The 23,919-nt window shown below is 39.2% G+C and overlaps 1 protein-coding gene across 1 annotated transcript in view; it reads left to right on the top strand.

The window, feature by feature from the left end:
* The first annotated feature begins 285 nt into the window (after positions 1–285).
* The window catches only part of LOC129651056 (CWF19-like protein 2), an 82,164-nt gene continuing 58,530 nt past the window's right edge, over positions 286–23,919 (top strand). Inside the window, exon 1 of the mRNA XM_055579781.1 lies at positions 286–425. Within this exon, the coding sequence (XP_055435756.1) occupies positions 286–425 (140 nt within the window). The remainder of the gene's footprint in view (positions 426–23,919) is intronic.

The following is a 23,919-nucleotide window of genomic DNA, read 5'->3' on the forward strand; positions in this document are numbered from 1 at the left end:
CTCCTGCATCTCCTCCCTCTGACAGAGACAGAAGGTGGTGCTGAGGGCTCCAAGTAATTCCCACTCACGGCAATTCCTTCAGCAGGCTTTTTCCTTGAGGCAGACTACCTGGAAAAGGAGACTTCCTGGACTCTTGCTTCCGTGAGGGTCAATCAGGAGGAGTTAACAATGACCTTGGCCTTTGTCTTAAGCCCTCATTCTCAAAATGATGGTGATTTTTATTTTTCAGTGGTTTGGCAGATTGCAGGTTCACCAAGGCCTACTACCAGATGCAAGCGGTCAATAATGGCCAATCACAACGTGGATACTGGGCAAGACCAGGACCCCCTGAGCAAGAACCTGGTTCCCCAGAAACTAGTCAAAGCCATTTCCCCAGACTACCTGCATGATAAGGAGCTGCTGGCTGGCACCAAGAAGAAACTTAGGTACGTTGGCCAAAAAATCACTGTTCAATCTGTTTGGAAGGCTAGGCTTCTAAGAAGAGTAGAATTAACCCCAGGAAAGGTGTGAAGGATCACAGCCTGGGGCCTGTCACCCCTCATTACTGGTCAACCTCAATTAAGCCTAGTTTTAACAGATGGGTTGTCATTCCACTTTTCCTGTTTCCTTGAAAATTATTGACCAAGTTTAGCAATTATTCTCTCCACCACATTTGTACAGAACTGATTCTTTGGCTCAAGTACTGAAAAGCAAGAGTTCTTTGGGTTTTCTAGCACCCTTAGTCCCCTTTTATCCCCTAATGATCCTTTCGGACAGCTGAGGCAGATAATATCAACAACTTCTCACCTGACATTTAAGAATTGGAATGAAGGGTAGCTTTTCCAGAATTAGAAGGGAGACCGCCTGACAAGCAAAACAGTTTTCTCCATGAATATCCTGTAGGATTGAACAGTGAGGCCCTGGTTCCCCCTGTTGCATATTTACATGCTGCAGTTTTAAGCCAAATTTCTCTCTCCCCTTTGAAAGTGCTGTAGGGAAGTAGTTTCATAATGCAGAGGAACTCCATCAAATTTGGATTTTATTTGTAAGATGAAAGGTCCCCTTTGTATGTAGGCATAATGGGAACAGGATCCAAGTCAAGACCATCTTCCTGAACTCCTATTTCCTTTTTTCTTTCTTTTTTGGGGGGAGGATTCCTCTCCAGGCAATGCTGTGTGTCTAAAAAGGGCAAAACAGTCACTGTTATTATTGCTTTTTGTCACTGTTTTCATTCTTATTAATTCATTGGTGGTGGTGGCAGTCTTCATCACCTCGGGCTCTCTCAATTCCTGATAGAAACTTTAGTTTTTCTGGCTTATTCACCAAGACATTGCACTGACATGAAATTCTACCATCTATCTGACACTGGTCTGCCTCCATTCTGCCCCTGATTCCCCCCCTCCCCCCACCCTCAGTGCACAGGTCAGAAAGTCACACTCTTGTGGCCTTTATCTCTTTCCTATGGTTTGTAAAACTTCATAACCACAAGACTCCTCTCTATAAAATGCTCAGATTCAAAATTTTGTGTTTCTCTCTCAGTGTTGAGCAATGTTTCTACTCAGATAATTCAGGAAAAAAGAATATTTATAACCCCCTTTTCTCTACAATTCAAAATGAGGACAGCTGTATTGGGTTCCCAGACACTCTGCTATTGGAGGGGCCAGAGGGCTAGAGAAACTTTGTGGACAAGTTCACCAAAAACGCCCTGGGAATTAAGGACTGCCCCAGGGCAGGCTGCTCAATCCATCCCCCTGAGAGCTGGAGACCTAAGAACACCTCACCAGCCTCGAGTATCAATGAGTTCCAGTTATACTTGGGCAGTTGTGCTTAATCGGTTTGATATGATATTTTTGATAGCTTGCTTATAATATATCAGATCAGATCAGATCAGTCACTCAGTTGTGTCCGACTATTTGCGACCCCATGAATCGCAGCACGCCAGGCCTCCCTGACCATCACCAATTCCCGGAGTTCACTCAGACTCACGTCCATCGAGTCAGTGATGCCATCCAGCCATCTCATCCTCTGTCGTCCCCTTCTCCTCTTGCCCCCAGTCCCTCCCAGCATCAGAGTCTTTTCCAGTGAGTCAACTCTTCGCATGAGGTGGCCAAAGTACTGGAGTTTCAGCTTCAGCATCATTCCCTCCAAAGAAATCCCAGGGCTGATCTCCTTCAGAATGGACTGGTTGGATCTCCTTGCAGTCCAAGGGACTCTCAAGAGTCTTCTCCAACACCACAGTTAAAAAGCATCAATTCTTCAGTGCTCAGCCTTCTTCACAGTCCAACTCTCACATCCATACATGACCACAGGAAAAACCATAGCCTTGACTAGACGAACCTTTGTTGGCAAAGTAATGTCTTTGCTTTTGAACATGCTATCTAGGGTGGTCATAACTTTCCTTCCAAGGAGTAAGTGTCTTTTAATTTCATGGCTGCAGTCACCATCTGCAGTGATTTTGGAGCCCAGAAAAATAAAGTCTGACACTGTTTCCACTGTTTCCTCATCTAGTTCCCATGAAGTGATGGGACCGGATGCCATGATCTTCGTTTTCTGAATGTTGAGCTTTAGGCCAACTTTTTAACTCTCCACTTCCACCTTCATCAAGAGGCTTTTTAGTTCCTCTTCACTTTCTGCCATAAGGGTGGTGTCATCTGCATATCTGAGGTTATTGATATTTCTCCTGGAATTCTTGATTCCAGCTTGTGTTTCTTCCAGTCCAGACTTTCTCATGATTTACTCTGCATGTAAGTTAAATAAACAGGGTGACAATATACAGCCTTGATGTACTTTCTCCTTTTCCTATTTGGAACCAGTCTGTTGTTCCATGTCCAGTTCTAACTGTTGCTTCCTGACCTGCATACAGATTTCTCAGGAGGCAGATCAGGTGGTCTGGTATTCCCATCTCTTTCAGAATTTTCCACAGTTTATTGTGATCCACACAGTCAAAGGCTTTGGCATAGTCAATAAAGCAGAAATAGATGTTTTTCTGGAACTCTCTTGCTTTTTCCAAGATCCAGCAGATGTTGGCAATTTGATCTCTGGTTCCTCTGCCTTTTCTAAAACCAGCTTGAACATCTGGAAGTTCTTGGTTCACATATTGCTGAAGCCTGGCTTGGAGAATTTTAAGCATTACTTTACTAGCATGTGAGATGAGTGCAATTGTGCGGTAGTTTGAGCATTCTTTGGCATTGCCTTTCTTTGGGATTGGAATGAAAACTGACCTTTTCCAGTCCTGTGGCCACTGCTGAGTTTTCCAAATTTGCTGGCATATTGAGTGCAGCACTTTCACGGCATCATCTTTCAGGATTTGGAATAGCTTAACTGGAATTCCATCACCTCCACTAGCTTTGTTTGTAGTGATGCTTTCTAAGGCCCACTTGACTTCACATTCCAGGATGTCTGGCTCTAGGTCAGTGATCAAATCCATCGTGATTATCTGGGTTGTGAAGATCTTTTTTGGACAGTTCTGTGTATTCTTGCCACCTCTTCTTAATATCTTCTGCTTCTGTTAGGTCCATACCATTTCTGCCCTTTATCGAGCCCATCTTTGCATGAAATGTTCCTTTGGTATCTCTGATTTTCTTGAAGAGATCCCTAGTCTTTCCCATTCTGTTGTTTTCCTCTAGTTCTTTGCATTGATCGCTGAAGAAGGCTTTCTTATCTCTTCTTGCTATTCTTTGGAACTCTGCATTCATATGTTTATATCTTTCCTTTTCTCCTTTGCTTTTCGCTTCTCTTCTTTTCACAGCTATTTGTAAGGCCTCCCCAGACAGCCATTTTGCTTTTTGCATTTCTTTTCCATGGGGATGGTCTTGATCCCTGTCTCCTGTACACTGTCACGAACCTCATTCCATAGCTCATCAGGCACTCTATCTATCAGATATAGGCCCTTAAATCTATTTCTCATTTCCACTGTATAATCATAAGGGATTTGATTTAGGTCATACCTGAATGGTCTAGTGGTTTTCCCTACTTTCTTCAATTTCAGTCTGAATTTGGCAATGAGGAGTTCATGGTCTGAGCCACAGTCAGCTCTTAGTCTTGTTTTTGTTGACTGTATAGAGCTTCTCCATTTTTGGCTGCAAAGAATATAATCAATCTGATTTCGATGTTGACCATCTGGTGATGTCCATGTATAGAGTCTTCTCTTGTGTTGTTGGAAGAAGGTGTTTGTTATGACCAGTGCATTTTCTTGGCAAAACTCTATTAGTCTTTGCCCTGCTTCATTCTGTATTCCAAGGCCAAATTTGCCTGTTACTCCAGGTGTTTTTTGACTTCCTACTTTTGCATTCCAGTTCCCTATAATGAAGAGGACATCTTTTTCGGGTGTTAGTTCTAAAAGGTCTTGTATGTCTTCTTAGAACCGTTCAACTTCAGCTTCTTCAGCATTACTGGTTGGGGCATAGACTTGGATTATTGTGATAATGAATGGTTTGCCTTGGAAACGAACAGAGATCATTCTGTTGTTTTTGAGATTGCATCCAAGTACTGCATTTAGGACTCTTTTGTTGACCATGATGGCTACTCCATTTCTTCTGAGGGGTTCCTGCCCACAGTAGTAGATATAATGGTCATCTGAGTTAAATTCACCCATTCCAGTCCATTTCAGTTCGCTGATTCCTAGAATGTCGACATTCACTCTTGCCATCTCTTGTTTGACCACTTCCAATTTGCCTTGATTCATGGACCTGACATTCCAGGTTCCTATGCAATATTGTTCTTTACAGCATCGGACCTTGCTTCTATCACCAGTCACATCCACAGCTGGGTATTGTGTTTGCTTTGGCTCCATCCCTTCATTCTTTCTGGAGTTATTTCTCCACTGATCTCCAGTAGCATATTGGGCACCTACTGACCTGGGAAGTTCCTCTTTCAGTATCCTATCATTTTGCCTTTTCATACTGTTCATGGGGTTCTCAAGGCAAGAATACTGAAGTGGTTTGCCATTCCCTTCTCCAGTGGACCACATTCTGTCAGATCTCTCCACCATGACCCGCCCATCTTGGGTTGCCCCACGGACATGGCTTAGTTTCATTGAGTTAGACAAGGCTGTGGTCCTAGTGTGATTAGATTGACTAGTTTTCTGTGAGTATGGTTTCAGTGTGTCTGCCCTCTGATGCCCTCTTGCAACACCTCCGTCTTACTTGGGTTTCTCTTACCTTGGACGTGGGGTGTCTCTTCACGGCTGCTCCAGCAAAGTGCAGCCAATGCCTCTTACCTGGACGAGGGGTATATATATATATATATATATATATATATAACTTTGTTAATAAATCTCCTTGAATATCTCATTCAGGATATGTCTATGGTGAAAACTGTCCTTAATGGGTCCTTGGGACCCATTCAATAATACAATTTCTCCATGGCTATTTCAAAATACTTTTGATTTACAAAGAAAGTTTTTTATTTTTCTGTGTATATTTTACCATGTTGTTTTTCAACAGTGAAACTAATATCATGCTAATCCAATCAGAAAATGGGTTTATAGTACTACTTGCCTCTTGGGAAAGTAAATGAGAGAATATTGTGATTTCTTCATCAATATAATTTGGAGAGGAAAATAGATTAAATAATTTGCCAAAGAAATACAATTGGTGATAACAATGAAGCCTTCGGTCTCATTTTTTTCCATAGCCTGTGGCTGTCTTGCACAGTTGGATTAGGAAACCCGAACAGATACTGAGTTTGTTTCTGGGGCTTGGTTTCACCTTTTCATTTCACAAATGGGAGAATAAAGGACAGACTAGGGTAGGGACTTCCCTCAGGTCACATGTAAGTTTGATGACTGATTTGCAATAAGATGCCTGGCCGCTTGACTCCCCAGGCAGAGTTCTTTCCAGGCTTGCAGGAGCTCCTTACTGGTTCCGAGTCATTTCCTCTCCACACTGGCACCACTTAACGCTCTCCTTTATTGCATTGAATAGCTGATTACTGAGGCTCCAAGCAACACCAGAAACATAGCTCTACCTCCCCGTGAACACACATTCTTGCTGCCTTCTCATGGGAACTCAGTCTTTGAAAGCATGGTATAAAAAAGCAAATCTGCTCAGTTGAAAGGCAATATGGTCCAGTAAAAAGAGTTTGGGCTTTGAAATCAGACCAATTCAGGTTTTAACCCTGGCTCTATTGCTAACCAGCTGCATGGCCTTGACCACATTATAGACCCTTTGTAAGTTTAATTTCATTATCTGAGCCAAGGAGACCTTAGTGTCTGTTTCCCATTCACAACTGTATGCACCAGACGAGGTGGCAGACAGATTATATTGAAAATTCATAACAGAAAAAAATGGCTATAAATTCCTCAAATGTAAGGACAACATTTTAAAGTGAAAGAAACTTTCTGGACTAGTCCAATATTCCCTGTGTATACATGATACCAATTCAATCTATAGATAGTTCCTAGGACATGAATAGGTTCCTCAAATCTTGTCATAATTCTACAGGGAAAAGCCTCCCCTTCCACCAAAAAAAAAAAAAAAATCCCATCTCATCCTTGATTCTCAGGATTATGTCCATCTATCAAATACCTGACTATTAAATAACCACTAATCACATATTTACATTTTCTGTAAAAACATACCAAATATAGAGTATGTGATATTAGAAGACACAATTTTCTATACACCAAAAACCTATACTTTGTTTAATAGAAGAATAAGAGAGTACTCTCAATAAATGGGGAACTGCATTTTCTTAGAAAATATGAACTTAGAGAAAGATATCTTTCAGCTAAGAAAGTGTAGTTAATAAAATAAGATTTTGATCAATTTATTACTTAAATGTATAGTTTGAAATGTAAAAACTATAATATTTTTGCATATTCTCCTTTCTAAAACTTTCAGATAACTTTCATTCATCTTTTCTAACATTCTCATTAGCAAGGACAAATATAGTTAGTTGTAACTGGATTTCTTCAAATGAAGTACAAAAAAGTTGTGTTTTTCTGGCCTGCCCAGAGAATCAACATTAGTTGAACAGTTCTAAAGCAGATGTTCTAAACATCTACACACCTCAGCATTTCCCTGCTCTTTGGTTTTTCCCTATCCACAATCATGAAGAAGAGTTGGTGATTATAGTGGTTTCATTCTTTAGTCCAGAATCTAACCCAAAACAAGGATCCTGTGAACGTCCTCAATAAATAACTGGGTTCCTTCCCACTATCACTGTTTATGTGGACACAAACCTTCCAAGCCTTTTTAGATATTAGGATTTAACTTAAGGATTTCTAGTCTCTCTTTCATTGTTTTTCCAGAGTCAACCATACAAAGCTCCATCCAATTTCCTTGTCACTTCTAAGTTATACCAAGAGAGTCTTTACTCCTGACAATTATATTAAATGGGAATAGACTGTACATATGATGATTAGATGTGAATAAATAGGCCACTTTCCCTGATACTGTGGGTCTCTCGGTACACTAATGTCTTTGGGATAGAAAAGGTGTATTGAATAAATGCCCTTGCCCATGTGAATTCCCCTGTCAAGACCCATACTGCCTAAAGCCAGTTCTCAGGGAGAATTCTCCACTGCCAATCTCAAACTGCATATTCTTAATGCATGCCATTAAAATTAATCTTTGCTTTAGCTGTCCATTCTTATTTACAGACCTAATTTTCTTTGCTGCAGTTAACTCTAGTTATGAAATCTTCCCTGATTCTGAGGCCTCCATGCCACCTGAAATTGACTGGACTTAATTTGAGGATTGAATGTGTATGAAGAAGCTTAAGACATATCTGAATTCACAATTCAGTTAATACAGATGAAACTTCTTTATCTTGTGGATTCTTTGAAGGAAGTGTGCCACCAATACTTTCTTGCACACAAAAAATCCCTATGTTCTTGGCCAAATATAGATGGCACAGGGAAGAAAACTACCATTGACTGAACATCTGTCATATATGGACATTGTGTTCACAGCTTTACATACTTTAACTCATTAATAACAACCCTATGGAGAAATTAATATTTTCTCCAAATTGCAACGAAGAAACATAAATCTTAGATAAAGTAACTTACCCAAAGCTATAAAGCATAGTGGATGAAATTAAAACAAAAACAAAACAGGGGTTTCTGTTCTTCTGCTACTGCCTTTATCACTATAACACACAGAACAAGAAGTTAAAAGCTTTCAGCTTTATTCCTCATTTTCACAACTAATTAAACCCCATAACAATTATGGTCTATGAGTTCACATAACTTGACACATAATGCTAAATAGTTGTACCTGATATATAGATCATGCTAATATAGCCAAAGGATATAAAGAATTAGGCAACTGATTCATTAGAATCCATGTTCTGTCATTTCTCTCAGGATTAATTATTGATTCATTTCAGATAAAGAGGTTCTGTTTTTCACCTTGTCAGTCATTCCCACCAAAAAAGTGACTGTTGGTAGGAATCTTCAATAGTATTCTTAAGGTTCTATTCCACTATTTCTGTTTCCTAGAGGGACCTGTAACTCCGTACTCTTATTGAAGACAGACATTCCTGACTCGGAGTCTTAAGGAAACTCACAGTTATCCAGCTTAATTCTAATGCATAAGCAGAACTCCTCACTGTGGGCAACAGTTTGGTTAAGCTCAGCACAGTCTGCACAGGATTGGAATCAGGAGAAAGCAGAGATCTTCACCCTAATCTTGGAGATGTAGAGTCAAAGGCACCAAATCAATGACTTTATAGACACCAGAGGTGATGTAGTATAGTTATGCAATTAGTGCTAATAGAAAAGAGTCAAAAAAAAAAAAAAAAAGTGGGGGAGGGAGGAGAAGGGAAGGAAGAAAGATACAAACAGCAGCTTCACCAGATAAACTTTTCCTCAAAAAAATAAAATTCTACTTCTACTTAAATATGCTAAGCTGAACACACATATTTAACCTCTGCTTTCTCTTTCCCAAAAGTGTTGTTAAATGCTATTAGGCACTATAGTGCTTTGTTATTATTTGTCTGTCTGCCTGTTTGTTTTGAGATATAAAGACACAGAGACAAAGAAATAGAAAGAAGCTAAGAGCAACAGAAATTTGGAAGGTCTGGAAAGAAACTGGATCAGTTGGAATAGACTTAGCAGAATCCTAAACTGGAAGCAATTATTTTAAAACAAAGAGAACAAATGAGATCCTACAAGTTTGCAGAGAAGAAATACAGCTTTCATATAAAAGTGCAAGAATTATGTCGACATCATAGTTTCAAACAGAAATCCTGGAGACAAAAGAAAATTGAGCAATGCTTTCAAAATTCTGCAGGGAAATTATTTCCTACCGAGAAGATTATATCCAACCGAGCTATTGATTAAATGTGATGCAAATAAACCCATATTTGGACACGCATGGTTTAAAAAACTTGATCTTCCATGTATTTTCCTCAGGAAACTACTAGAGAATGTGCTGCATCAAAACAACAGAGTAAACCAAAGAAAAAAAGGCAGTAGGTCCAAGAAATAGAGAACCCAGCATAGCAATACATAAGAGGGAATCTCCAGGGTGACCGCGAGGGGTGTTGTAAGAAAACTCCTGTGCAGAAGCCTTATGAGAGTAACTAGTTCAGGTTGGGTCCTCCAGAAGCAGAGGCTGAGAAGGAGTTTGGAATGTAGAGAATTTATTAGAAGTCAGTACTTCTCAGGAATTGGGGAAAAGTGAGAGATAAGAAGCAAAACTGAGCAGAAGGAGAAGCTGAGTTATGATGCAGATACAATAAAGTCTTGGCCAATCCCTTAGGGAGTTCTGGAGCATTGGAGTCCATTGGAGTTGCTCCTCAGTGGGCTGAAGTGACTGTTATAACCTCTCCATTATCAGTCGCTAGATATGGACCACCCAAAGGCATGCTCTTGGGTGGGACAGTTCTCTGCAGCTGACACAGAAGATGAAGACGCTGACAGCTGGAGGCTGTCTGCTGACTCATTCCCAGCAGCTGGAACAAAAGGTTCCTCCTTGAAGGGGCTTCTAGGCAACACATCTCCGTGTCCACCTTACTGGCCCAAGTTGGAGCAGGCTAAAAGAGTCCAGAAGAAAGTTCTTTGAAGAGATGAAATTGGTAAGACTACCTTATATGTTTTAAATTTACACAACTTAGTATTAAGTTTGGGGATGAATGAATGAGTGATCAGTACATAGAAACCTAAGCAAAGGATAATAACAAGATTAACTCCAAGGACAAGAAAATATTGTGCAAGAAACTAATCATATAATACTTCATGTTTGTCATTGTTTAGTCACTAAGTTGTGTCCGACTCTTTGCGACCCCATGGACTGCAGCCTGCCAGGCTTCTCTGTCCATGGGATTTTCTAGAATACTGGAGTGGGATGCTATTTTCTTCTCCAGGGGATCTTTCCGAACCAGGAATTGAACCCACATCTCCTGCATTGGCAGGTGGATTCTTTACTGCTGAGCCACCAGGAAAGTGCCATAAGACTTCAAGCCCTTCTATAAATCATCATTATGCTCAGTTGTGTCTGACTCTTTACAACCTGGTGGACTGTAGTCCTCCAATAATTGTTATATGGTCATACAATTACATTGAGAGAAGGAAAAAATGAGACATGTGGATAGCAATGAATCTGCATCTACCATAGTGTAGTACTTAAAATAATATTAGTATTTAAAGTACTTTTTACAAAGAAATAGCAACATAAGTTTGGTTTAAATATATAGAACTAACTGGGACGACCCAGAGGGATGGAATGGGGAGGGAGGAGGGAGGAGGGTTCAGGATGGGGAATACATGTATACCTGTGGCGGATTCATTTTGATATTTGGCAAAACTAATACAGTTATGTAAAGTTTAAAAATAAAATAAAAGAAAAAAAAAAGAAAAAAAAAAGACTAAAAGACTCTGTTAGAAGTGCTGCAAGTTGTTGCCTTGAAGAAGACAAATATAGAGAAGTGCTATTTTCATAGAATTATGTACATGTATAGCTTCTCAATGCAGAGTTCCAAAGAATAGCAAGAAGAGATAAGAAAGCCTTCTTCAGCGATCAATGCAAAGAAATAGAGGAAAACAACAGAATGGGAAAGACTAGAGATCTCTTCAAGAAAATCAGAGATACCAAGGGAACATTTCATGCAAAGATGGGCTCGATAAAGGACAGAAATGGTATGGACCTAACAGAAGCAGAAGATATTAAGAAGAGATGGCAAGAATACACAGAAGAACTGTCCAAAAAAGATCTTCACGACCCAGATAATCATGATGGTGTGATCACTGACCTAGAGCCAGACATCCTGGAATGTGAAGTCAATGGTCCTTAGAAAGCATCACTACGAACAAAGCTAGTGCAGGTGATGGAATTCCAGTTGAGCTATTCCAAATCCTGAAAGATGATGCTGTGAAAGTGCTGCACTCAATATGCCAGCAAATTTGGAAAACTCAGCAGTGGCCACAGGACTGGAAAAGGTCAGTTTTCATTCCAATCCCAAAGAAAGGCAATGCCAGAGAATGCTCAAACTACCACACAATTGCACTCATCTCACATGCTAGTAAAGTAATGCTCAAAATTCTCCAAGCCAGGCTTCAGCAATATGTGAACCGTGAACTTCCTGATGTTCAAGCTGATTTTAGAAAAGGCAGAGGAACCAGAGATCAAATTGCCAACATCCGCTGGATCATGGAAAAAGCAAGAGAGTTCCAGAAAAACATCTATTTCTGCTTGATTGACTATGCCAAAGCCTTTGACTGTGTGGATCACAATAAACTGTGGACAATTCTGAAAGAGATGGGAATACCAGACCACCTGATCTGCCTCTTGAGAAATGTGTATGCAGGTCAGGAAGCAACAGTTAGAACTGGACATGGAACAACAGACTGGTTCCAAATAGGAAAAGGAGTAAGTACATCAAGGCTGTATATTGTCACCCTGTTTATTTAACTTATATGCAGAGTACATCATGAGAAATGCTGGACTGGGAGAAACACAAGCTGGAATCAAGATTGCCGGGAGAAATATAAATAACCTCAGATATGCAGATGACACCACCCTTATGGCAGACAGTGAAGAGGAACTCAAAAGCCTCTTGATGAAAGTGAAAGTGGAGAGTGAAAAAGTTAGCTTAAAGCTCAACATTCAGAAAACGAAGATCATGGCATCCGGTCCCATCACTTCATGGGAACTAGATGGTGAAACAGTGGAAACAGTGTCAGACTTTATTTTTCTGGGCTCCAAAATCACTGCAGATGGTGACTGCAGCCATGAAATTAAAAAATGCTTACTCCTTGGAAGGAAAGTTATGACCAACCTAGATAGCATATTCAAAAGCAGAGACATTACTTTGCCAACAAAGGTTCGTCTAGTCAAGGCTATGGTTTTTCCTGTGGTCATGTATGGATGTGAGAGGTGGACTGTAAAGAAGGTTGAGCGCCGAAGAATTGATGCTTTTGAACTGTGGTGTTGGAGAAGACTCTTGAGAGTCCCTTGGACTGCAAGGAGATCCAACCAGTCCATTCTGAAGGAGATCAGCCCTGGGATTTCTTTGGAAGGAATGATGCTGAAGCTGAAACTCCAGTACTTTGGCCACCTCATGCGAAGAGTTGACTCATTGGAAAAGACTCTGATGCTGGGAGGGATTGGGGGCAGGAGGAGAAGGGGACGACAGAGGATGAGATGGCTGGATGGCATCACTGACTCAATGGACGTGAGTCTGAGTGAACTCCGGGAGTTGGTGATGGACAGGGAGGCCTGGCGTGCTGCGATTCATGGGGTCGCAAATAGTTGGACATGACTGAGCGACTGATCTGATCTGATCTGATAGCTTTGATAAAACACAACATCAGTTTCAAAAACAGAAAATATATTATATTACATTCTGTGCTTCCTGTTGGCAAGTATGAGGGTCTGGTTCTCACCTGTGTTTTTTCCAACCTATTCAAAGCAGATAGTCAAGGTAATTCTTTTGCCCACAGTCAACTTCCCTTTCTGGCTCTTGTCTTCCAAAAGTGAGACCTTGAGAGGATACTGCTGGGGAAACTGGAGCAGTGAGTGCCTTTGAGTAGAGGAAAGGGAACACAAAGGGACAGAAGACAGAGAGTACCTAAGGCAAGGAAGGTGCTGGCTTTGGGGAAGGTCCTATGAGTAACTCCTAGTCACTGAGGCTCCCAAGATAAGCAAAAATTCTGGAGTCAAGTTTGTGATTCAGGTTCCAGAGCCACCTGAACTTAAGACACCCTGTAGACCTAGATGATGAGAACATTAATAATGTTCATGAGAGCCTGAGGAAAAAGACACCATCCCCAATTCCCCAGTTCTGCTTAGTTTTCTAATATTTCCATGGCTCTCCGAGGACTACTACCGCAATATACAGAAACACTGGTGTTATTACTCTCATCATCATTATTTAAAATAACAAACAAGAGTACTGAATAGCTTCTATTTAGTGACTTGTAAACCTATTTTAGTAGAAACTATGCCTGCCTATATATAATCTTCTGGACTATCTTGTTCCAGAATGTTTTAATATATGGATAACAAGTATCAAATTATCACAAGCCTAACTTCAATACTTATCCAATAACTGGGATGATAGAAGAAAAGGTTATCACGGCCCTGAAAACAGCCCAGCTCTCCATCAGATGGTCCATGTTTCTAGACCTAGGGCTTTGTCTGTGCTTTTCTGGCTTCCTGGACCAGTCTTGCCCCTGCTCTGCAGAAGTTGCTTCTCACTGAAGTTTAAATGTCAGCCACAGCCCTAGGCCTTCCAGGAGTAGGATCACTCTATCTCAATAAGTTCTCTGTTACTCCCCAGCTGAGTCCCCCAACACTGTGGACAAGCTCTACTTATTGTATTTATTCACAGATCTGCTTTTTTCTTAACTCTCTCCTCGCTTGAAAGCCATTTCCATGCAACCAGGAGTCTTGCCTGTCCTTTTCATTCTGTATCCAAGAACTTGGTAATGGCTCAGTGAAGAGTTACTGAACTTAAAAACCAATGGGCTTCACAGTTAACAACATTAATCAGCCATAGGGTTTTGGCTGTATTTTAAAATAGTTAACATGTCAATTACGACAGCTGTTGGACACAGTCACTACAAATGTGTGACTGAGCACCCTGCCGTGTGTACAATAAGAAAGCAGTTGAATTTTCAAGGCTTCCGTACAGGTAAGAGCTCATGTGTCCCACATCATAGCTTCCTAAATTAAATTCCCAAGCTCAGAGACAAGTTGGTAATTCATCGTTCATGTGCCAGTTGTTCCACCACCATAGGAACTGACAAAGCAGAAAGCAAAGATGTGAGCGACTACTACCATTTATTGAGCATTTACTACAGACATGGTACTCGGGACATTATACTTTTCATCCTTATAATACGAAAGACAGTTGGGGGGCAGGGTTTAAATCTCACTTTAAGATGGGAAAACAGAAGCCTGGAGAAGTGAAGTAATATGTCTAAGAATACACAGTAAGTAAGTATCTGAGTACTGAATGAGAGCTCAGGTCTGTCATTTCTAAAGCTGGTATTCTTTTCACTGTAAAATGCCATTTCTGAAATCTAAATTTGTACCTTTTCACATCCAGAAAATCAAACCACAGTAGCTAAAAATGTTCTATTAAAATAACAGAGTCCCTTTTAAAGGGGAAAGCTAAGAAACCAACTCCTTTCAGCTTGTTGTCCAGAAGTTTAAAGAAAATTTGTTGTTCATGGAGCACTTATGCAATTTTATATAATGACCCTGAGAATCATGGCTCAATCACTGAAGTCTCAGCATAAATCAAGAGGGAAAATGATAATAAATGTCTTTGAGATAATAATGGAAAAGTACCAGTCTTCAAGGGGTTACAAGTTAGCAAAAAATGATATGAAATGCAAATGACACTTCATTTACTGTAAGAACAAGGTACAAATGTTCAGAGTAATTTCTTTCCAGCATGAATTCCTAATGAAATGTTGAGATCAATGTCAAGCAGGTTATTACTGAAAGAGGACACGGAATAGATGTCAAAGTTAAGTCAAACCAAATGAAGTAAGTTAGAGGAAGTGGGGCCGTATGATCCTTTGTCTTTGGTTTCAAGAACAAAGAATTGCTTTCTTTCTTTCTTTTTTCAAAACAATTGTATTTAGAGTTTATTAGTCATGTTGAAAATGCCAAATTTTTAAGGTAGAGCTGCAAGTTCAATAGGCACTGGAAAAAATCAAAAACAATTTCCTCTTTAAAATAAAATTTATCAAAATAATTTTTAAAACCAACCTTAATGTCAAGTTTTCTTAGTTATTATTTTGATAGATATACCAAGATAATTTATGGAGAAAAATTTATAGAAAAATTCTTTATTCATCAGAAGATATCCTCAATAAGGATTATAATCACATTGCTTCTAATTATAAAATACATATTCATTTGAAACTTGAAAAAATGAGAAAGAAACCTCTCCCATAATCTTACAAACCATGATAATGTTTCTATGAGTAGAAATATGTTCATATATTACACATGTAATATATATTTTAAGCTCAATTTTAGAGTGCTCATAATATTTCCTTTATTCTGCACTTGGGGATTAGGGTTTTCCAGGATGCTGATAATTTTATGAAATTATTTTTTAAATTAAGGTGGTTTTTATTAAACATATGGTTATACATGATTTGATTCATATGCCTTCGAAAATCTTTTCATATAAACACATTTGAGGATCTTTTGCTAGATGGTGTCTTTATACTGAGTTCAAAAACTATGTTGCCAACACCTCACAACCGTCTTCACTCCCGCTGTGTTATTACATATCCTCTTGCTGGCCTTTCCCAAAAGGACACAAGTTAGTGAAGTCCCATTTTGTTGGCAACTCTCAGCACCATTTCCTTTTCTCTCTGCTTAATAACTGTCTACATAAAAATCTGTTTCAGAAGCCCGCATTATAATTATCTGTGAAAAAGGAGTAGGTTTCACCCTTGCCCACTCTTGTCCTAAAGCCAATCCATCAACTTCTCAGGTGTCACGACTGTCAACCTGGTTTGGTTTTGAGTGTGCGTGTGGGATGGGTTGTTTGTTCATTTGCTTTATTTGTTTAGAGGATATATCATTGTCCAAAAGCCATGGAAAAGATGGCAAAGGGCACCCCTTACAAGGTCTTGGGCTGAAGAAGTTGTAGAGGGTTGCTGTGTGGACACTGTCATCCTTCACATGGATGCCCAGATCTGGCCCTCCATCTCACACCAGACAGCTCCAGAAGGCCATTGCTCTTCCTCTCCACAAAGCACACCCTAGCCACCAGTGACATAGAGAATGCTTTCAAAATTTCCTGTGTTAGCATACAGTTTACCCCCTGCTTCCCTTAAGCAATGCAGAATATCTGGGCTCAATCCCTGGGTTGGGAAGATCCCCTGGAGAAGGGAAAGGCTACCCACTCCAGTTTTCTGGCCTGGAGAATTCCATGGACTGTCTAGTCCATGGGGTTGCAAAGAGTCAGACACAACTGAGTGACTTTCGCTTTCACTTTCCCTCAAGCTTGCCTTTTCTGTTTTGGGTCTCAAAAACCTATGTTGAAAGGTGAAAAGACAGCCTTCAGAAAGGGAGAAAATAATAGCAAATGAAGCAACTGACAAACAACTAATCTCAAAAATATACAAGCAACTCCTACAGCCTCAATTCCAGAAAAATAAATGACCCAATCAAAAAATGGACCAAAGAACTAAATAGACATTTCTCTAAAGAAGACATACAGATGGCTAACAAACACATGAAAAGATGCTCAACATCACTCATTATCAGAGAAATGCAAATCAAAACCACTATGAGGTACCGTTTCACGCCAGTCAGAATGGCTGCGATCCAAAAGTCTGCAAGCAATAAATGCTGGAGAGGGTGTGGAGAAAAGGGAACCCTCTTACACTGTTGGTGGGAATGCAAACTAGTACAGCCACTATGGAGAACGGTGTGGAGATTCCTTAAAAAACTGGAAATAGAACTGCCTTATGATCCAGCAATCCCACTGCTGGGCATACACACTGAGGAAACCAGAAGGGAAAGAGACACGTGTACCCCAATGTTCATCGCAGCACTGTTTATAATAGCCAGGACATGGAAGCAACCTAGATGTCCATCACCAGATGAATGGATAAGAAAGCTGTGGTACATATACACAATGGAGTATTACTCAGCCATTAAAAAGAATACATTTGAATCAGTTCTAATGAGGTGGATGAAACTGGAGCCTATTATACAGAGTGAAGTAAGCCAGAAAGAAAAACACCAATACAGTATACTAACGCATATATATGGAATTTAGAAAGATGGTAACAATAACCCTGTGTACAAGACAGCAAAAGAGACACTGATGTATAGAACAGTCTTTTGGACTCTGTGGGAGAGGGAGAGGGTGGGATGATTTGGGAGAATGGCATTGAAATATGTATAATATCATATATGAAAAGAGTCGCCAGTCCAGGTTCGATGCACGATACTGGATGCTTGGGGCTGGTGCACTGGGACGACCCAGAGGGATGGTATGGGGAGGGAGGAGGGAGGGGGGTTCAGGATGGGGAACGTATGTATACCTGTGGTGGATTCATTTCGCTATTTGGCAAAACCAATACAATATTGTAAAGTTTAAAAATAAAATAAAATTAAAAAAAAAAAAAAAACCTATGTTGAAGGTTGAAAAAGAAAAGCTTATCCCATCTGCTGTTTCTTACCCTTTCAATCCTGCTTCCCTCGGAGTTAGTGTGAAAACCATTGAGGAAGGGTCATATGCAACGATGAAGAGAAAAAGAAAGTATGATGGTTTATCTTCCAAAACATCAAACTAATTCAATCGCTATCTGCCCATCAATGACTGTGAGCCTCTTGAGGGCAGAAGTGCCACTCCAGATGCCAGCACCCCACTGCTCAACAGTACTTCTGACTCAGCTGTGCAGCCTCAGAACTACTCACTAAATAGATTCACATGTGAGCTATCAAAATTTTTGATAATCAGATATGGAGAAATTTGGTGCAACAAATGGTATTCTCAAATTCCAATAATACAAAGTTTCAATCAAGCAGAAAAATGCTTTACTTCTAAGTAGAATACTGGAGTACTTAGTATAAACTGCTGAATTAAACAGATTTATGACAGTTCTGCAAAAGTAAAAGTTTACAAGGTGTTTTAAAGAAACTGATATCACAGGCCATATAATTTCCGCAAGCATTTCAACGTGAGACTGTGTAATTCCTCTGCTTCTGATGATGATGTAAGTGCAAGCGTCAAACACTCAGCCTTCCACCCTCAGTCAAATGGGATGACCAATGGATATAAAATTAGGGAAAAACCAGCATCAGCACTGGAAAATAGGAAGGATGCCATGTACATGCCTGACACCTTAGAGGATGTATATTTCACACAGACTGGTGGTAACGAATGGAAGGGTACCTTTTAGGCTCTAGTCCTTGAATGTCCTTGTGATACAGAAGGGATAGTAAGGAGGTGGAGGGAGCCAGATAATTCCTGTGAGACCAACTAATTTGCAAGAGTGAAAAGGGACCTTAGAATAGGAAAGTTCAACAATCAAAATGCTAGTTCTGCTGCTAGGCTTTCTCTTTGAGCCAGAGGCCATCTCAAGAAGAAAATGCTCACAACAGAAGCAAGAAGCCCCTTCAAGAGGGAGGTCACGTTGCAAGTCCAAATAAGAAAATCACCTTGAAAAGATGAAATGCTTCTTTTCAAATATTTCCTCTAAGAAATAAGAACACAAATATGCCAGTTAATGTCAGAAAGATACTAGAGGGTTTCTGAATGAGTATCTGATAACAAACTCAGCAGTGAAATGAAAAAACATAGTTGTTGAATGTGACATAGATAGCTGATTGACCACCAGATATTCATAGCCCCTCCTCCATCTTTATTCTTGGAAGGCACTTGCCCCTTGACATTGGGGTAGAGCCATATGAATAGTTTTTGGTAAAGGAATATAAGCAGAAATGAAACGTCTCTCCTGGGTTTATGCTTTTAAGAAGCCAGTATGCCTTCTCTATTGAATCTTTCTGCATTGTCTGGCTGGAGACAGAGGACTCAGGGGATGGAGGATGGAAGAATCTGGGACCTAGAACCATCACACAGAGGATGGACAAATACGTTTCTACTGTTAAATAGAATGTCGGAGATTGTTAGTGTGAGAGATGGTTTAATGGCTGCAAATTCCTCCCTTTCCAGTTATCCACACTGTACCACAATATGACCTTGCTGTGCCTTCAGAGAGGAAAAACTATTTCCTCTCTACATTCTCTTCACTAACTAAAAGAAAACTCTGGAAACAAGTCGCCAGTCCAGGTTCAATGCACGATACTGGATGCTTGGGGCTGGTGCACTGGGATGACCCAGAGGGGTGGTATGGGGAGGGAGGAGGTAGGAGGGTTCAGGATGTGGAACATGTGTATACCTGTGGCGGATTCATTTGGATATATGGCAAAACCAATACAATACTGTAAAGTTAAAAAATAAAATAAAAAATAATAAAATAATAAAAAAAATAAAATATAGAGTGAAGCAAAGTAAAAAAAGAAAAAAAAAGAAAACTCTGTTTTTCCATACTCAACACCAGATGTGTGTGCTGTTTCCCACACAGAGTAACTCTCTAGTTCTCTGTGGACACCAACTCTGTGTCGTATAACTCACTTAAATTCTGACGCTCTACCTAGAGTTGGCATCAGATCCCACAAGTTACGGGCTCAGCCCCAGAAGACTGCCTCCACTTGAGGTGCCGATCACCAGGCCAGGTTGTCATTTGTGCTTGTGACTAACCAGCTATAAATCGAGGAGTCCCACGACCTCCTCCTTGGGTTCAATAATTTGTTAAAATGGCTTATAGAACTCAGGAAACAGCTCTAGCTGCGGAGCACATATTGTGTCCCCTCTATTGGAAGGGGAATCCTTAACCACTGGACAACCAGGGAAGCCCAATAGTAATTTTTAAAAGAGAAGCTATATGATGAAAATAACAATAATTGGGTTAAAATAAAAAATTATTATCAATAAAAACTGGACACGAGGACATGTGGGAAAAGATATACAAAACTACGTTAAATTTCTTATGTAATGGAAAAGAATATAGCTTAATTCTCAACATCAATAATAAAATAAAATAAATTCAAATATATTTTTAGTTATAGGGAAAAGTATAAGTCAAATAAAAAGATTACATTTTTTCTTTTATTAGTGAGACTTTGAGCAATCTTTCCCCAGTTCAGTGATTCCTTAATAAATTATATAGAGACACATGTTCCATCATATGTACTTATTTATGTGTATGTATTATAGAATAGATGCTAACAGACTCATCAAAAGGATGAGATAAACCTAAAATTAATCCTAATTTAAAATCAATTTAATTGTGTTTATTAATAACAAAGCAACTTTTTTCTTTCACTAAAATAATAATTTTTAATGGGAATCAATGATTAATATCCTCTCAATGTTTTTAAATAGCTTGGTTCCACCTCTTGCAATATGGCAATTCAAAGGTGTGATTCTGGGTCCATTTTTATTTCAAACTTGGTTTTAGTGACTGCAATAGCTGAATAATCCTTCACAGACAGACAAATTCCAAGTGAAGAAGTATGTCACTGGCTACACTTGATAATCATGACGCTTATGTCCTATTCCCTCCACCAATTATGTAATTGTTATTGTTGAAATGTGGTAGTAAATTTCCACCTTCCATTGATATCCATCAACTGCTCTTGCAAAGGGAATTAGTCCCTGTTATATTTTTATGTTTCAACAAACGGGTTTAAAATTCTCCAAAACCTTTAAACAGAATAAAAATTCGATTTCAAGTTTTTGAAGTGTGTTGATATGAGAGATTTTATTTTATAGGTGTAACATCTACATCGTTTTCAGCAACGTATCAGATAGCAGTGGAAACACACGGGGAAACATTCCCCAACATCCGTTCTGAAAATGCTCTCTCTTACCTCATAACGTGGCTAATGGTGAATTCCTGCCAGGAAAAGGGAAAGTATGAGCTTGGCTGGTCTTCTGTGGAGGCGGGGAGAGGGCTGTTGTTACTGTTTTCTTGTGTTTGCTTTTACATAATGGACATTACTTTTAGCCTGCTTTCCCGCCCCCCCCCCCAGGAATCATTTTAAGAACCTTGCCAATTCTGTGACATAGTTTAGATAAAAGTAAACAAAACAACCCTAAATTCACTTAACTGATTACACTAAAATTCCAATGAGTCCAGGAAAGTGCGCAAAATGTTAGTGTCACTGTTATTCACCCTGACTTCTAAAAGTCACTCTCTTCTACCTCAATTATTAGGATTAAACTGACTAAGTCTGCCTTACATGTGGACCAGAACAAAATACAAGTATTAACTCATATTAAATATTATTACAGCTTAATATCTTTCTTAATTTTTAAGTAAAAAATAAGATTTTCTTCAGAGTCTCCAATGAATGATTTTGTATATCACCTGGAGTATATGCATCCTACTTTGGAGAATAAAATAAATCAGTATGGATTCAGTATGGAAGTGTAACAGACTATCATTGAAGTGAGACCAAATATATCAATTCTGACAATAAATATAGATGGTCAGAAATCAAAACTTGTCTCCAACAGCTCTAAAACCAAAGTATTAAATTATTTTATAAAATTAAAAACACAAAGACAGGGAAAGGCACACTTTGATTTTAGCAGGCCCAAACAGAAAGAAATGAGGAGTCATAGTATTAATTTCAGACAAAAAAGAATATGCAGCAGGTAGCACTACACAGGACAGGGAGTGTCCTTCCATACTGACAAAAAGCACAGCCTGCAGAGATCTCAAGAACAACAAATGCGTATCTATTTGAAAGACTATGCAAAATATACAGGAACACAACTATTAGAGACTGAAATGCCACTCCAGCTTTAGCCATTCAAGTTTATAAAAACCAGGGAAGAATATAAAAGATATGAATAATAAAGTTAAACTTAATATGTATACATGTATATATTAAATTTCAGGGGAAGAGAAAATACCTTCATCCAAGATCTTGTGGAACATCTACACATACAGATCAGATATTTGGCTGCAAAAATAAAGCCAGATAAATTCGCAAATGTAGGAATTGCACAAGTCATGTTCTCAGAGCACAGTGAAATTTAAATGAAGAAATTAATAACTTACATGGTCTCATTGGCCTTTTACTATAAGCTTTCCATCAAAACATCATAGAGATCACTCTGATCTAGGAATACATAAATTTATTGTGCTCTGAGAATATTCCTCTTCTATTAATTTCATGAAAAAAGGCTTTAGGAGAAGTAAATGGCACCCCACTCCAGTATTCTTACCTGGACAAGTCCATGGACAGAGGAGCCTTGTGGGCTACAGTCCACAGGGTTACATGACTGAGCACGCGGGCATGAGGGTGGAGGGAGATGGGATGGTAGCAGTAAACTAGTAGAACTGAAAAAAAAAAAAAAAAGCCTTTAATTCAAGGCTTAAACCCTTCATAATTGAAGAAATAACATGTATATTGCAAGGAATTCTGACAATCAATAAAGGAATTTAAAAAAAGGTAAAAATCATCCATAACCACACTACCCAGAGATGTTTTTGATCTCACCATTCCAGGCTTTTTCTGATATATATATACATTAACACACACAAGTATCCATATGCATTTCTCCCCTCACCCCACAAAATAGGATTATATTGTAAGTTTATGAAAATATGATAACACTATACCTTTCCAAGTAACTAGCCACTTGAGCCAACCCATTCACCAAATAACCTTTGCTCTCATTCCTAATGGAAACCCTGTTTTAATCATCTACTAAAATTGAGGATACTATCTGTATATCTGGCCCTATCCCCTTCACCAACACTTTAAGTTATTCTGATTTAGGGGGGCTTCCCTGGTGGCTCAGAGGGTAAAGCGTCTGCCTACAATGCTGGAGACCTGGGTTTGATCCCTGGGTCGGGAAGATCCCCTGGAGAAGGAAATGGCAACCCACTCCAGTACTCTTGCCTGGAAAATCCCATGGACTGAGAAGCCTAGTAGGCTACAGTCTATGAGGTCGCAAAGAGTCGGACACGACTGAGCAACTTCACTTCACTTCATACATTTGGTGTAAGTATGCCTTCATCAGTCCTCTTTTCCAAAATATTCTGGATTCACTCTACCCTTATATTCTAGATTAAGTTGAATTTCATTAAACTATTTTAATTATTAAAATATTTCATTAAATTATTGTATTAAATTCTAAAAATTTCACTAGAATAGGGATTGGGTTGAATTTATGGATTGATATAGGGATAATTAACCTCTTCACACCAAAACAATTTTAATAACAAACAGTTTACATCTTCTAAAACTAAGGTTCAAAAGGCTTGGGAGCTCACAGAGGAAACATGTGACAGAGTCAAGATTTATATCTGGACCTGTTCACTTGTCACCTACGTGAATGCATAATTTATGAACATCAATTTGAATTAAAATATACTCATATAATTTTAGAGATTAAATTTTTTTTTACCAATATGTTCACATTTCTGCCCATTTTCCTAGTCAATCCTTTTATATTTGGAATGGTGTGCATTCCAAAAGCAACATGTAATCTTGATGTCAATAAATTCTACAAGCAGTGGCAATGTTCTCTTTTCATAGCATGACTATAAGCAGAGAGATCTCATTAAATGCTGACATTTATTTCTATTTACCAGTGCATCTAACCTAGAGACAATATGCAAATGTATATGAGTTTTTCTCTAGTTACATAAGATATGTTTAACAGAAGAATTTCCCTTGTGGTGAATTTTTTTAGTTTGTTGCAAAAGTCTTTGACAGTCTACCTCATGCCAGCATTTATATGGGTCCTGGGGTGAAGAGATGAATAAGACATGGTCTCTTGCCTCAAGAAACTAGCATTAAATTGTTAGATATATACAAATACTTCAAATACATTTGGCTATTATTACATCCTATTTCTTAGAAATATGGACAAGGTTGAGGGAAGACTCATAGGAGGGAGGAGCAGAGGACTCTCTGGGGCCAA

The sequence above is a fragment of the Bubalus kerabau genome, chromosome 4 (genome assembly GCF_029407905.1).
Source record: "Bubalus kerabau isolate K-KA32 ecotype Philippines breed swamp buffalo chromosome 4, PCC_UOA_SB_1v2, whole genome shotgun sequence".
In the NCBI taxonomy this organism is placed as follows: Eukaryota; Metazoa; Chordata; class Mammalia; order Artiodactyla; family Bovidae; genus Bubalus; species Bubalus kerabau.